The sequence below is a fragment of the Thermobia domestica genome, chromosome 18, assembly GCF_964235325.1.
Source record: "Thermobia domestica chromosome 18, izTheDome1.hap1.1, whole genome shotgun sequence".
In the NCBI taxonomy this organism is placed as follows: domain Eukaryota; kingdom Metazoa; phylum Arthropoda; class Insecta; order Zygentoma; family Lepismatidae; genus Thermobia; species Thermobia domestica.
Window position 1 is genome coordinate 61,891,310 of NC_137471.1, and position 16,764 is coordinate 61,908,073.

At 35.3% G+C, this 16,764-nt stretch overlaps 1 protein-coding gene across 4 annotated transcripts in view; it reads right to left on the bottom strand.

Annotated features, from left to right (window-relative positions):
• LOC145676132 (facilitated trehalose transporter Tret1-like) overlaps positions 1-5,961 on the bottom strand; it is a 39,437-nt gene extending 33,476 nt beyond the window's left edge. The window contains exon 1 of one of the 4 annotated variants that reach the window (XM_081747039.1): positions 5,332-5,961. In XM_081747039.1, the coding sequence (XP_081603165.1) occupies positions 5,332-5,397 (66 nt within the window). In that variant the 5' untranslated portion in view covers positions 5,398-5,961. Of the gene's footprint in view, positions 1-4,948; positions 5,078-5,331 lie in introns of those variants that run through there. The other 3 variants (XM_081747037.1, XM_081747036.1, XM_081747038.1) reach the window with 3 other exon arrangements.
• Between the last annotated feature and the right edge of the window lie 10,803 nt (positions 5,962-16,764).

Genomic DNA, 16,764 nt, shown 5'->3' on the forward strand with positions numbered 1-16,764 from the left:
TATAAAAAGTATATTAGCAACGACTTTGCAGTGACGGTATGTCTTGATCACTGAAAAACCAGAGGCGGTATGTCCTCATTGCTGAAAAATCAGAGACGGTATGGCATACCACAGCATACCGTCTCACTTCGACCACTAAGGATACTCCCCATTTCCCGCAATAACTACGAAATACGCATGAAATTTACTTTTTGCGCTCGCCACTTTCGTTTTTTATTTTGCCAATTTCTTACTGGACGTTTGTGGCGTTTCGACAGCAGACTGCCTGAGGCAAAGCAACTGAAGGGTGAAAAACATTTCCCTCTTTTACTATATCATGCCTGTTGTTCTGCATGGTTGCGAAACATGGTAGCTTGCTCTGAGGGTAGAACATAGACTGAAAGTATTTGAGAACAAGATCCTGAGACGAATATTCGGACCCAAGAGGAACGAGAATGGGGAACGGGGAATGTCGGAAACTTCATAACGTGGAACTACATAATTTATAAGGTTTACCCAACATTGTTAGGATCGTCAAGTCTAGGAGGCTTAGGTGGGCAGGTCATGTAGCTAGAATGGAAGAAAGTAGAAACGCTTTCAAAGTCTTGACTGTAAGACCAATCGGAAAACGACCATTAGGAAGACCTAGGCGCAGATGGGAGGACAATATTAAGATGGATCTCGCAGAGATAGGAATACAAAGTACAAACTGGATCCAATTGGCTAAGGATAGAAGTCAGTGTAGAGCTTCTGTGAGCGCGGCATTGCACCTCCGTGTTCCACATGCCATAGAGTTAGTTACTATATCCCAGGACGATCCGAGAAACTTTACGAGCTGGATGGTCAAAGGCTTAAGACTCCAGATAACACACACCTGTAGAATAGTGTCTGATTTCCCGATAACTAATTCTCATAGTTTATAAACGCAGGAATGCATCGTAATCCAGCACCAATGAACCATTTCTTTGTGTGCAACAAGCTTTAATTAGAATGACACTTGTGGGGATTAGGATTAGAAATTAGATTTCTGGGCTGTTAGCGTCTAATACCATTTAGCCCGTCATGTATTTGAGTGGTGACGTCCCTCGACGAGCACACTATCCGATTGAAGGGAAGGAAGGAAGCAGCCTGGGACTACTATTGGCAGCAGACTTGGTATCATCCCGGCATTTTCCTGGTGTGAATGAGGGAAACCCAAGAAAAAGCCCAGTCAAGATGGCTGGCCTGAAAAAACCTGTTACACTTTTTGACCGAGTGTCCCCACCGGGGACACCTGTGTCGCTTGAAAACGTGTAATAACTACAGAGAACTCAAACAACCGATCCAGAAAACGACATACTGTAGCTATATGCTATAGGAGCAGATCGAGTCACACGGATTGCACAAATTACTAGGAACACATTCATTCCAGCGACATTTTTACTGAAGCCAAGAAATTCAACTGAAAAATGTTATGATTTTTCTCCTTTTTACATTCTATCAAAGAATTCAAGTAGTACTTCTATTTGTGCGAGACTCTTGGTCTTGCACCCCTTGATCTTTCAACGGCATTCCTGATCTTGGTCTTGGTCTTGCATGCAAGACTCTTGCAAAAACTTCAAGAACAAGACTCTTGCGCTCATCACTAAAATGTTGAATGTGGAAAAATGTTTTGAAAAATGAAATCTGTATGGCCAGATGGTAGAAATACGTACTCATGTTGATAAAATGAAAACAAAACCTGAAATATTTACAAATTATGAACGAAACGGCAGTGATGATGCTAGTGAGTGTAATATGTTTGTATGCTTAAACGTACAGTATAACAAATATTTACCCTCTTCGGTCCTGAGCACATTTTTTGATGAGAATTTCATGTATTTCTGTATTTGTTTCCATCTATAGCCTTGGCGCACATGTTTGTTCTTGCAGTGTTTGCCAGTGTTGCCAATCTAGCAGAAAAGTCGCTAAATCTAGATTTCACTTCCATAATAGCGACAAAAAAATAACTTTTCCGATTAGCGACTTTTTTTGGTGAATTTTAAGTAATGATTTGGCAACATACTTAAAAATCTAGCGACTTTTGTGTTGCAAATAACTTATTCTTCTTAGCTCGAAGAAGTTTAGATATATAGGGCTTATGTTTGTTTTCTTTTCGTTTACTTGAATCAGCACAACCGTCGAAAAGCTTAACAAGTATTAGTATGTAGCCAAATCTACAGAATCCCACTTTGATTTCTATTACCCTTTGCCCTATAATAGAAACCAGTTCCAACATTCAATGAATACTCCTTAATTTGAAAGCTTCCGTTTAGAACAAACAATACATTACCGATAGTAAGTTGAATATCTGTAGAAGTACAAGTAAAAGGGAAGTGGATATAAGGGTTTTTAAATCTTCTAGACTTATGCTTTTCTTCGTGTTTCTAAATTCAGTTTTGACTTCATTGAAGTGAAATTGATCATAAAGTTATATATATTGCTGAAAACAAAATTGTTATTCAAGTACTGTAATGTAAATGACTTATCACTGTTAGTTACATATAATTCATTCAGCTACGTTTCTGTAGCGTCGATAAGACTATAACTTGAACTAATCATAAATCTAATATTATATCGAACACTGATTACACCTCATTACATCAGATTATACGTTAAATCCAGGAATAGTTTTTAGCGACTTTTTACCGGAAATTGGGGTCATCTACTATTTACCGACTTTTTGTGTCAACTTTTTGGCAACACTGGTGTTTGTGTTGCGTTCAGTAGTTTTGTAGTTCTTACAGTGGACACCGATGGATGGATCCAGTGTCGATCTATGTCTCTTGTAGGCGACATTGGGACTCAGTGAGTCAAAAATGTCTCCTACTTTAGTTACGTCTCCTACAGGAGATGCGGGGACGGAAGGTGACAAGGGTCGAATGATATGATATAGCTATCATAGTCTGGGTTCTGGCTGTCCCACCCGAGGTTTTACCTTCTGGATCCGCCACTGATCATCGTCTTCAATGGCCTTGATATACAGAAATTGCCTTTCAGTTTAATTTCGGAGCCGCCCCCTTTTGCCTATACCCTTGTTGTCACGAAAGTCCACGTGATTATTTGCGTCGCCTACACTACTGGTGTCTATCCAGGAAGGCAAAAAGAAAAAAATAATTATTGAACAACAAAGTAATGGATTCGGTTCAGGGAAGCTAGCAAAAAATCTTCACACAATATTCAACAAAAAAATTTGTTCAGTTTAAGCAAATGAGCACAGATGTAATGAGGTGTAATCAGTGTTCGAAGTGGTGAAAACAAGCAGAGGCGGTATGTTTTATTAAGATTTTGACTCGACATACCAGCTATCTACATGTTGAAATACAGTGAGGGTATGTTGGGGCGCGGACAAAATCCAAGCGGATAAAATCCAAGAGGACAAAATCCAAGCGGACAAAATCCAAGAGGACAAAATCCAAGCTAAATTCTGACAAGGCGGACAAAATCCAAGCGGATAAAATCCAAGGAACAGTATCATGTTTACAGCTGTGATATGTACACAGTAAGAGTGCAGATGAGCTTTAATTACTTATCACATCCATATGAAAGTATGTAAAAATATTATATGTGTACAAATACATTATAAAAGTATGTATTTTCTTCTCAATATATATACAGTATAATACATTTAAGACCTCATCATATTATTGTGAGACCAATCATTGGAGTATTTTAATTCAATTCTTATGAGGTGGAATACTGAAGTCTTGATTTGTTTGTTGGTAGTGTTTTATGTATATTTCGAAACAAATAATTCTGAAATATGAAGTGTGTATTTTTAATAATGTAATAATGTATGTGAATTAAATAATGTAAGAGTGTTATCTAGAAAATGGAAATGTGAAAATGTGTCTAGACAAACTAAATGAAAATGTATATATTATTGGTTATTTTAACAATTGTAACTGAAGTAGATACTTTGAGGGTGGAGAAGTATTTTTTATATCTAAATTATATCTTTTTAATTTTATTTTTACTTTAATTCTCAATAAATATAATAGAATTAAGTAAGTAGTGTACTCTTTTTTAAGACTGGGCTGCTTTGCTGTTATTTGTTATCTCTGATATTAGCCAGTGCTTTCATTTTCTGGTTAACTTATGTGAGTATACTCTTTTTAGTCAAAATATTTCTGATCACCCTAAATTGGATTCACCTGGGCATCCTAGCAGTGACCAGACTGTTTTATGAGTAATTAAAGCTCATCTGCACTCTTACTGTGTCAATCTTACATATTTTATTGGATTTTCAGTTCTTTAAATGTAAATGAAATATTATTTCAATACATTGAAGAATTAAAGATAAAACTTTAGAATGAATTACAATTGAAGAAAGAAACAAACATAAAATTTAATTAGAGTGTTCACAGGCACATACCACAGCTACGCACATGATACTGCTCCGTGGGTTTTATCCGCTTGGATTTTGTCCGCCTTACCAGAATTTAGCTTGGATTTTGTCCTCTTGGATTTTGTCCGCTTGGATTTTGTCCTCTTGGATTTTGTCCGCTTGGATGTTGTCCTACACTCGGGTATGTTGCCCAAAAGATTGTATTTCTATTCACATAATGACCGAAAACCATTGGGGAGCTTCTCTGTGGAGGGACATGGCGAGGAAGAGGGACATTGCGAGACTGATCCCCTGTTAACAACTTTCTGAAAAATATTTAAAAAAAAAATCCTCTTATGTTGTATTATAGGCGAGAAAACTCGGGGAATCCACACTCGACTGAGGAGTATTCCAAACCCCCGGAAGATCCGCTCATGCTCAAAACACGACATTTATATGCGTTAAGATAAGAAGACACACACATACATAAAAAACAAACAATTCAACATGGCACATCGGTAATAGTTAAGAACAGCTACTTCTCATCTCCCGTGCACGAGGATATATCTTACTGTTGCACTACCTAAACACCCTAAGTACAAGGGCAAGAGCTCAGTCTATTACCTACTTTTTAACATCCTAGATAGTCAATGAATAATTCCTGAAAGTATGGCGTTTCTCGTCCTTCCCTAAATGTGAAGTACGGCTCCTTAACTATAACCCTATTGGTCAATTATTGTGTATGAAAATAAAATTGTTAAAGGCATTTAGCATCTACTCTCCAGTGACGATATGTCTTGATCACTTAAAAACCAGAGACGGTATGGCATACCACCGTATACCGTCTTACTTCGACCACTGGGTGTAATCACCTAATACTTTTATACTCCAGCATATACGCATTTAAATCTACAAAATAACAATCCTAAAATAGGATGAGTCGTAACAAGAGCCAAGTGTATATCTATATAAAATTATAGCATTACATAACTGCAAATTAAACTTACACTGCGTACAACTTCCACATTGATGATTTCTTTCATTCTCCTCCTGTTTTTAGGAATCAACTCCATTTCATTGCTTACGTCATTCTGTCAGCTGATTTCCTCATCGATTGAATACAGTATTTATATTAAATGCAAACAAAACACTTCACATTTGTTGTCACAACGCTTATATCTTAGCAATAACTGTATTTAGAACCTAACTTCACACTATTTTGTTTAGATTTTCAAATGCTGAACCGCACCAAAACATAAGTTTTCGTTTCAACAGGTGTCCAATTGAGCGAAATTCTCTTTTCGAACGATTCTTTTTTAAAACAAACAATATTAGCACACGCCTTGCCGATGTAGCATACCAACTGTTTTGTATCTATCTGCCTGCAGGAAACGAATTTCCCGTTCTGGTCGTGTGCTGGCCTGGCGACTGAAATCACCACTCCCCTTCCTGGAATATTACGTCACACACTTTTAACAAACAAATAAATAAGAAGAAAAACCTTTGCCAGGACAACAAAATAGGTCGATTGAAGAGCGCAGACGAAAAAGAGAGAGAGAGGGAGAGAGAGAGAGAGAGAGAGAGAGAACGTGAATGACTAGCAAGTCTTCCTTGACCTTGGGCAAATTCTTGGGCAGTCAGCCTTTAACCAGCACACACCTCTCAATTTAAAATCACACCTCTCTCAACAACTGAAGGGTACAGGGGAAAAACACGCTAAGTCACATTTCGTAAATTTTTCAGGAGAGCGGTTTAAAGCATGGATAAGGCGGGTTCTTCCTTAAATGGGATTTCTTTTATCGTTTAGAAAATGGGATCAAACTGTTACTTTCGCAGTGTTGTTATAGTATTGGTAAGATGCCGCCTTTAGCTGTCTGAAGGGACAAATATCTCAAAATCACGTGATTTGGACTTAGCATGTTTTTCCCTTCTACCCTTCAACTGTATTTTATAATGAGAAAAACAGTGGCGTCAAAGGAGTTGAGTTGATTTTGAGTTTAACGTCCCGTTCAGCAGCGAGGCTATCCGAACCACATGAGCTCCCGCCGGGAATCGAACCCGGGTCTCCCACGCCAAAGGCGCGTACGCTAACAGCTTAGCCACGGAGGAGCTCAGTGGCGTCAAAGGAATTTGAAATGAAATCTTTGTTTTACGTCCCACGGTTATGCCGGTTAGGCTAAAGGAGATGGTGATAATGAGAAATGAATGAAATGATGGAATGAAGAAAGTGGGAGGAAACGGGAGAACCTCGAGAAAACCCACGAGTAGGGTGTTTGCCCACCACAAAGTTCACACGGCGCAAACTGGGGTCGAACCAGAGACTCTAAGCACCCGAGGTGAACGCTCTACCACTGAGTCACCGCGCCCCCTCAAAGGAATTTGCTTTAATAAGTTTAGACTTATAGCGGTTTAGAGATGTAATGCGCCGCTATTCTTAACCTTCGCCGTCGCATTACATATTTCGAAGTGTGGTGATAAGCTTTCCGGTCTGTAACATATGATCTAAATTTAAAGAATGAAAACTGTTTCGAAGCGAAATATATATATAAAAAAAAAGATAGGTTGCTGATTTTAAAAGTGTCGATTTGATGTTGATATTTGTAGTAAGTTTTCGAATTCCAGCAGAATATAAGCTACTATATGCTTATTTAAAAATAACCGTAACAGATAATATGTATACATTATTTAATTGTTATTTTGTGGAAGAAATGTGGCAATACGCTATGAAATCCTAACTGAAAACTTAGGTCGGGAGAGACTTTCTTCCTCTCCCAATATTCTCTGCCACCATAAATATGGAATTTGAAATATAAAATATACAGATATAATCAAACTGTTCAAAATTTTCATGTGTATATCAGACTCTACAATATTGGATCATAGAAATGATAAATATACATTATAACGACAATAAAATTACGGAAAATTAAAGTGGACGTTACAATCGGGAAATTACAGTTGGAAGTTATCAATTCAGTAGTAAATTGAAGAAATCCATTTAATAATTTCATTAAAAAATAAAACCATGGTCTTCTAAACTAATTAATATACATATAAGGTTCATTATCCACGTACGTTGTTTTGTTTCTGGAGATGCTCATTTACCAAATATAGTGGGAGTCGACTGACCTGGAAAATAAAATAAATAAAATATTAGTTAATGTAAATGGGTGAAATATATATATAGATTAAATAGTTTATACATATATAGAGTGAAACTAGATTAATGTGAATATAAATGAGAAATATAGAATATGGTTATAATTGAGGAAAATAATGAGAATTATGAAATATGGTTATAATTGATGAAAGTACAGGAAGTCGTATACTTACCACGTATGTAACGGGATCTTCAAAGGACACGTCGTGCGAAATCTAGGCTGAACCTGAAAGAAAGAAGAAATATAGAAAATAAATAAATAATGGATTTGTTAATAAATGAAGTTATGTTAGAATTGATACTTACCGTAAACTGTAAACTATACATTTCCTTCATATGTTACCTCACAACACATGAAGAGTCGTGTTTCTTCTGGTTGATTTATATTTCCTACTTTATAGAAATAGTGGGTGGCGACTCCGATGCGCAGGGCCAAAGCATTAACTAACATCTCAATTAGAATAATATTGTTTAAGAGGACTACGCTTTTTCTTTTCTATCGACAGTTTCAACTATAAATACTTTTTAAGAATTTTCTGTGTATAAACAGGAAGAAAATAAAAATCATACCATAAACTTTGAAGAGAAGACTAACTGTAAATAATAATTAGTACAGTAATAAAATTAGTAGTAAAGAATATGTGGATTATTTTAGATTACTACAAAATGGCGAACCCAGTCTACAGGATTTTAATTTACAACGTTGTGGGAAAGGAACAATGTGAAACTAACCTGTAGGAATTTTGTGAATATTTTATTATGAAAAAAATAATAAAAGGTGGTAGATAGAAAGAGGGGAAGAAGATGAGGCTCTTCCGAACTATAATTAAAGAAGAATAAAATAAATATGGAAGAAGAAATCAGAGAAATAAAAGATGTTATTGAAAGCGAAGAGAAGAAAAAGGAAAGGAAAATAATAAGGAAGAATACAGATGAAAAGAAGAAAAAAGAGAAGAAAATAGCAAAAAGTAAAATAGAAAACGTAAAAGATAAAGAAAACAGAAATTATAGGCACATAGAAGAAAAGAACGAAGAAAGAGAAGAAAGTGGTGAAAGATGTAACAAAACATGTAACGGAAAAGAAGAAATTAAAGAAAAGTAAAAGTGATACAGATGATAGGAAAAAGGAGAGAAAACATAAAAGTGAAAATAAGGAAGATACAAGAGAAAAGAAGGAAAGAAGACACGAAGGTCACAGTAGAAGTGAACCAAAGGAGAAAGACAATGGAAAACACAGACACAGACAGAAAGAAGAAAAGAAAAGTATAGAAGAGAAATACCATGAGATTAAAAAGGAAAATAATAGAGATGGTAGAGGTAATGTACAAACAAAAGAAGCCGATCTTGGTACCGTAAAGATGATGTGTTGTCTTGCTGAAGAGAACACGCAAGTTCATACAGAAATAAAAATGTATATGGACCAAGCGTTTTCACAACTTGCGTCTCGATTACAAACGAAATTGGATAGTATCATAGATGATTTTAGAAACCATTTAAGGAAGGAGATTGCAGAGTTCGATCATAATGAAGTACAAACACAAGTGGTAGATAAAGTGGAACAACAAAGTAAAAATCAAATGGAAGCGCTTGAGTATCAGGAAGAATATATTGAAGATAGCAAAACTAGGAACGATACCAAACTAGTTAATGATTTGTTAGGAGATGATTGGGAGACTCCAGTAGCAAACCAATGTGTTGGAAAGGAAGAAAGGAAATGTGGAGAAAATATATGTGTCATGCCATTAGAAGAAGAACAAGTTTGCAGTGTAAACATTCAAAAGAGTTTAAGAGAAGAGAAAGGCGAAAGTACTGGAAAATATAAAATAGAATATTATCATCAGAACTCCGGAAAATCCCTAAAGCTAAGTAATCATATAAGAAAATTGTATTGTTCGGTATGTCATCGAAAGAGAAATGGTAGACATCAATGTATGAGGAGAAGAAATGAGAGGAAAACCAAGAAGAAAAGGAAAAGGTTAACATATGGTAAGCGAATAGAAGAGTACCGAGTCAAAGCGCAAGAAGAACGTGGAAGAAAATCGGTCATTCAATGTAAAAATGACACAAGACAGAGTAAGAAGTGCCTCTTAGAGGAAATGGAAGGTATGAGTAACCCATCTGTGGTAATGTGCAATCCGTGCGGTCGAAAGAAAAATGAAGTGGAAAAACACAGAAATGGAAGGATTCGAAATAGAAATAAAGAAATAAAGAAATCAGGATTCGGAATCCAGGATAGAGAAACAAGACGAAACGAAAAGAAAGAAATTCGAAGTTGGAAATGGAGGAAGAGAAAGATGAAGTTAAATAAAAGACAAAGTAAGGTCAAAAAGAGAAGGATTCACTTAGGAAGAAAGAAAATGACAAGGAAGAAGTTGAGAACAAACTGGAAGCATGAGAGACATAAAAAGGAAGGAGAAATAAAAATCAAAAGAGGACACAGCAACAGAGATACCAGTAAACCATTGCGATTGGAAAGGTTGTCTGAATTTGTATTTGATACCGGTTGAATGATTCGGGAAGAACTTTACAAATTTTGAAGTGGTGTTGTGTTTGACATGTGCCAAAGTTAATATTATTTCATTATTGATAGTTTGATGTTTAATTTTTGTAGTTATTATCTTATAATCGAAGTTGGTAGTTCTACAAACTGTTATTGTTTATATGGAAAAGCAAACTATTCAGAAATTTGCAATTGTGAATGTTAATTAACTGCAAGCCAAGCGAACTAGATAACTTTAAAAGGGTAATTTATAATTAAATAGTCGTATGTCCAACGGATTAGTCGAAAATGTTTACAAACTTCTAAATTTTATTCAGAAGACAAATGTGAATATTGAATTTCAGAAAATTTTATCCAACGACAAAATTTTTTTTAGACAAAGGGGAGTCTGTAATGCGCCGCTATTCTTAACCTTCGCCGTCGCATTACATATTTCGAAGTGTGGTGATAAGCTTTCCGGTCTGTAACATATGATCTAAATTTAAAGAATGAAAACTTTTTCGAAGCGAAATATATATATATAAAAAAAGATAGGTTGCTGATTTTAAAAGTGTCGATTTGATGTTGATATTTGTAGTAAGTTTTCGAATTCCAGCAGAATATAAGCTACTATATGCTTATTTAAAAATAACCGTAACAGATAATATGTATACATTATTTAATTGTTATTTTGTGGAAGAAATGTGGCAATACGCTATGAAATCCTAACTGAAAACTTAGGTCGGGAGAGACTTTCTTCCTCTCCCAATATTCTCTGCCACCATAAATATGGAATTTGAAATATAAAATATACAGATATAATCAAACTGTTCAAAATTTTCATGTGTATATCAGACTCTACAATATTGGATCATAGAAATGATAAATATACATTATAACGACAATAAAATTACGGAAAATTAAAGTGGACGTTACAATCGGGAAATTACAGTTGGAAGTTATCAATTCAGTAGTAAATTGAAGAAATCCATTTAATAATTTCATTAAAAAATAAAACCATGGTCTTCTAAACTAATTAATATACATATAAGGTTCATTATCCACGTACGTTGTTTTGTTTCTGGAGATGCTCATTTACCAAATATAGTGGGAGTCGACTGACCTGGAAAATAAAATAAATAAAATATTAGTTAATGTAAATGGGTGAAATATATATATAGATTAAATAGTTTATACATATATAGAGTGAAACTAGATTAATGTGAATATAAATGAGAAATATAGAATATGGTTATAATTGAGGAAAATAATGAGAATTATGAAATATGGTTATAATTGATGAAAGTACAGGAAGTCGTATACTTACCACGTATGTAACGGGATCTTCAAAGGACACGTCGTGCGAAATCTAGGCTGAACCTGAAAGAAAGAAGAAATATAGAAAATAAATAAATAATGGATTTGTTAATAAATGAAGTTATGTTAGAATTGATACTTACCGTAAACTGTAAACTATACATTTCCTTCATATGTTACCTCACAACACATGAAGAGTCGTGTTTCTTCTGGTTGATTTATATTTCCTACTTTATAGAAATAGTGGGTGGCGACTCCGATGCGCAGGGCCAAAGCATTAACTAACATCTCAATTAGAATAATATTGTTTAAGAGGACTACGCTTTTTCTTTTCTATCGACAGTTTCAACTATAAATACTTTTTAAGAATTTTCTGTGTATAAACAGGAAGAAAATAAAAATCATACCATAAACTTTGAAGAGAAGACTAACTGTAAATAATAATTAGTACAGTAATAAAATTAGTAGTAAAGAATATGTGGATTATTTTAGATTACTACAGAGAAAATGAGTGAGAATTATATTTCAAGGTATGCACTCCACCATTCTCTTCAAACTAATAGCTTACTTTAATAACAATAACAAAATTTCCCTGGGCTCCAACGTACGAAGTGCTATGGCTGGCCGGATGGCGAATGTGTAGTAGTAAAGAATAGTCAGGGCAATAGGTCGCAATGGCGTTTCTAGCTTTTAAGATTGGAATTCGTTACCTCTTAAAAGTAGTTCTCCAGTTATCTTGCAACATTTAAGTCAATATTGAACAAGCCCAAGCTCTCGATAATAATAAATTCGATTAGTACCTACCGGTGCTAAGTTTAAAATACATATATACGTTTACCTGCTACCTATCCGGGTGATAAGTATGGCAAAATCTGTCTAATGTTGTATACTAATTATTTAACTTAAAAATGGACTAAGAAAGCTAGTTTTGTCTTTTTTTTTAAAAAAAAAAAATTAACGTCCTATGGTTATGCCTTATTCTCTCTGGATTTACAGGAGATGGATTATTAAAGAGAATGAATGATTTTGAAATTAGGCTTTTTGTGCTCTCCCACCGAGAATCGAACCACATATACAAATGGCACAGTCGCTAGTCAGTAGGCTAGCGGGAAGAGCTTTAAGGTTCTAAATTCAAAAAATTGATGTAAATGAAAATAATATCATTTCGACTATAGGTTTAATCCTTGAATTAATTCAATTGGAAATATACTATTTTCACTCTTTATTATATATATAGCCCGGATTTATATGCAAAATGCATATTTATAGTAATATGCAGAGAGGTATGTCCATGGTAACTCACGTTACGTAAGGACGTATATTTTGAAGAATACTAACCACAAATAAACTTAAAAGCTCCGCTTTTTTTTTTTTTTAAGTAAGCTGCCATATTTATACAGATAATTACTAAATAGCGTCATTTTATATGATACAGCAAACCTCGGAGAAAAGAAAATACTATAGTAACACGTTAGAAATTTTTCCCTACATTCAGAACCTGTGATTTTTCAGTACATTTTCTTTTGTCCTGGCATAGCTATGTGCATGAAATTACTATGTAAGATAGGGACACACATAATTTAATTATGGCAAAAATATTAAATTTTAATTAACATTTTATGATTACTTATTTTAGTGAAATATGCACAGACTCGGGTAACTCACGTTACATTTGTCAACGATCTTTTATTATTAAGTATAAGCAACATACATTTATAGTAACTTGAAATAAGCACAGTTTAATTAAGTTGAACATTGAACTTTACTTTAAGAAAAGGTTTCATCAGTTATATGAAATTTTACTTGGGATACCGACAGAAAAAAATAAGACCTATGTAATAATAAATACAGCTTGTATAATATAATCAACATTAAAACTTAGTAGATGAAAGGTAACCTACGAAAAAAATAAGAAAATAGCAATTCTCTGAAAAAAATTTTAATGATGCCAGCCAGCTACATACAACTATATTTTTTCAAAAGAACAACTTGACTAAAAATTATAACTACATTTCTTTCATGAATTTTTCTCCCTGTTTCCGTGGGCATGCCCAGAAACATATGGAAAGTATTTTTATCTTTTCTATGGACTTGTAAGGGTTCGTTTGAAACGCATATAATAGTGTATATAAGTGCATATTTTGAGTGAATTTTAATGTGCATGCAGGTTTCGTAAACTTTGCAGGATACTGCATATTTCCGAACTTTATTCCTACATACTAGCATATTCCAGGGTATATCACAAGAAAATAGGTTATATTTAAAGTGAACTGAATTACTTTACAAACGCAGATGTAGAATAACATGCATAGAATAACAGAATAAAGTGTTATATCCTAAATTAGGCCACCTGCCTTGTCTTGCACACTATCTTCATCGCGTAGCAGAAACAATCAGATGCCAAAATCGGAAAGTAGACGCACTTGTACCAAATGTAATGAAAGTATTGGCGAAAGCTCCATCGCACGTACGTATCTTTCTGAAAGTTGCAAAAAATGAAATGAAGTGAAATGAAATCTTTAAGTTTTACGTCCCACGGTTATGCCGGTTAGGCTAAAGGAGACGGTGATGATGAGTGAAATGGTGGAATGAAGAAAGTGGGAGCAAACGGGAGAACCCCGAGAAAACCCACGAGAACGGTGTTTGTCAACCACAAAGTCCACACGGCGCGAGCTGGGATCGAACCAGGGACCCCAAGCACCGGAGGTGAACGCTCTACCACTGAGCCATCGCGCCCCCCCGAAGTTCTGAAAAATGTTCTGCTACCAGCTACCTTCGCTACTACTTTTAACCGATGAGGCTCGTCGCTAAAAGCTGTGTCGTATTATATAAATAACTTAAACAAGTGAAGACAGTTGTAAACTCACTAAATCCCGATGATGCAGCCACTACTTAGTGTCACAAAAATGTTTCTCTAAAAGTAGAAACACAACCACTTCTCAAGAATAACTGAAATTATCAGACAGTTGGAATCCGTAACAATGCATTGCAGCATTCACTCTCCTTTTTAGGCGAATTATCGCAGATTTTATCCAGTGAAACTCAGTGTTGCGAAAATAGTGTCAGATAAACTTTGCAGAGTATTAGGCAGAAATCCCGGATTCAAAACAATCTGTGACATTGAAAATGTATACTTATTGGTGAAAACATGGAATTGAAAGAGGACGTAACACAGGAAGACATTTTGTGTTTTTCACACGCACCAGTGACTTCGTCAATTAATTTTTCGATCTACAAAACTTTCTCACTGATAAATCCAGAGGGTTTAGAGAAGAAATCCTGAGAAAGACAATATAATTTAAGCAACAGAAGTGATTAAGATAAGATATTTTTATAAGAAATTGAAATTTTTATTCTCTTAGTGTATATTTCAGTGTATATGTTAAAAATTTTAGTGAATATTTTTGATATTTTTCGTGCATATTTGCATGCATATCTCGGGGTTTGATTGTGCATGGAAATCCGGGCTCTAGTTACATATATTTCTTATTTCAATCTGCATTATACAGTAGAAATTCTTTATATCGCTTCCAGAGGCGCATCCACGGTGTGTCCACCGGGTCCAAACACCCCCAAAATTTCCTGACATACATTTTGTACACTTTCTCAATAAGACTATACTTGTTTGATCAGTGGCGTATTTACGATTGTGTTTCGGGAGGGGCTTTGCTAACTTTCGGGGGGGAGGGGCTTTGCCTGGGAATGTGAAAATTCTGCAAGATATTTCATTTACTTTACTATACTAAGTAAGATTTCGGGTGGGGCTTAAGCCCGGAAGCCACCCCACTAAATACGCCATTGTGTTTGACAGTGAAATGATTGATTTAGCAAGAAAATATTTTACAGTTTATCTGTACTCTTTCTCATATAAAAACAATCTAGTTCTATCACGTTTCTCTGAATTTATAGGTGGAAGTATTTTACAATTACTTATCGTGTTTTCGGATGCAGAATAATACCTGTTCAATGCTACATAGACAGTGGCTTGTTTTGGACCTCCCAAAAGTTTGGACCCCTCCCAATAAAAATTTCTGAGTGCGTGCTAGATCGCTTCTTAAAAACAAAGGCAGAATCGTTAATAGCAGGAGCACAGCATATCCCCAAAGTTTAGTGAACTTCTAACTTGTGTTATGTATGAAGTCTAGTCCGAGTTGCCAATATCTTTGGCATCGAGAACTATTGTATATAGCCTTTATGTATTAAGAATTCATTGTTATTTTAACCTAGAAAACCAGTCGCTGTTGCTCGCCCGAGTATCAGTCGAGATGGCAGCCATTTGCTTTAAATATTTAGAGATAAATTTATGCTAATAGAAGAAAGGTATATATATATATATATATATATATATATATATATATATATATATATATATATATATATATATATATATATATATATATATTGAGTCTGCATGAAACAATAAATAAATAAGAAAAAAATGATTCACTAATCATATGATTTTATGCCTCGGAAACACTTATATAACTTCATCTGCCTCACAACTCCTACTCAAGTTTGCCTGTTAATGGTAATAAATAGCTGCGATCCTGGCAGCGTTAAACATTCGCAGAAAGCTAGGTATATAGAATACTGAATGCTATTGTCCGTTTACTGTAGCTTGGCGCTGTGTTTTGACACAAAACCTGGCTAGCGAATCTTAGCAGTCCTTCCCCTTCTTTCCCCTTATAGCAGTGGTAACAGTGGTACTAACTCATCAACTTTAGCACTAGTAGGGTTTGGTATTTGCAAGTTGCGTAAATTTCGAAACAGTTTACTTCTTCTCTAATCAAGGCCCGTAACTTGTGTGGGACAGGAAAGGTGCCACTGGCCTCCAGGAAGGTTCCCCGCCGTTCGAAGGGGCCCATTTTGAGGCAAAAGTTTCTTAATCCATATACGATATGAACATGAAATTATAAATGAAGCATCAAACAGTTTCACTACAGGAGCGTCATTTCAGATTTTGCTTGGGGGGGGCAACACCCCTTGATATAAGTAAAATTTCGCGTTTTTCACGGATTTACTACTATTCTATTGATAAAATTATATACATCTCAAACTCACGGGGGGCAAATGCCCCTCCCTGCCCCCCTAAATGACGCCCCTGTTTCACTACATTACATAAAGCAGCGCATAAAAGGTAAATAAAACAAAAGTGAGTCGTGGGCCCACTTCAGTGAAAAACGTGTACTATTGGGGACCCTAGAAATAACATTTATTCGTATGGTTTTGAGGTTTGTCAATATTATCCCCTGAATTAATTTGTCATGTATGGAAGGGGCGTAAGTAACGGCCCCGCAGACCTTGCCGTGAGGGACGGCCTACAGGCCGGGGGGACATAAATAGTAAGAGAAAGATAGAAAGAGGAGGGCCCTAGAATGAGAAAAAACTTTTTCTAGGAAACCCAAATACACGTATTAATGCTTGCCCCCCAGAAAAAATCTAACTTACGGCGCTGTCTCTGATGTGAATTTATTGGTACAGTTC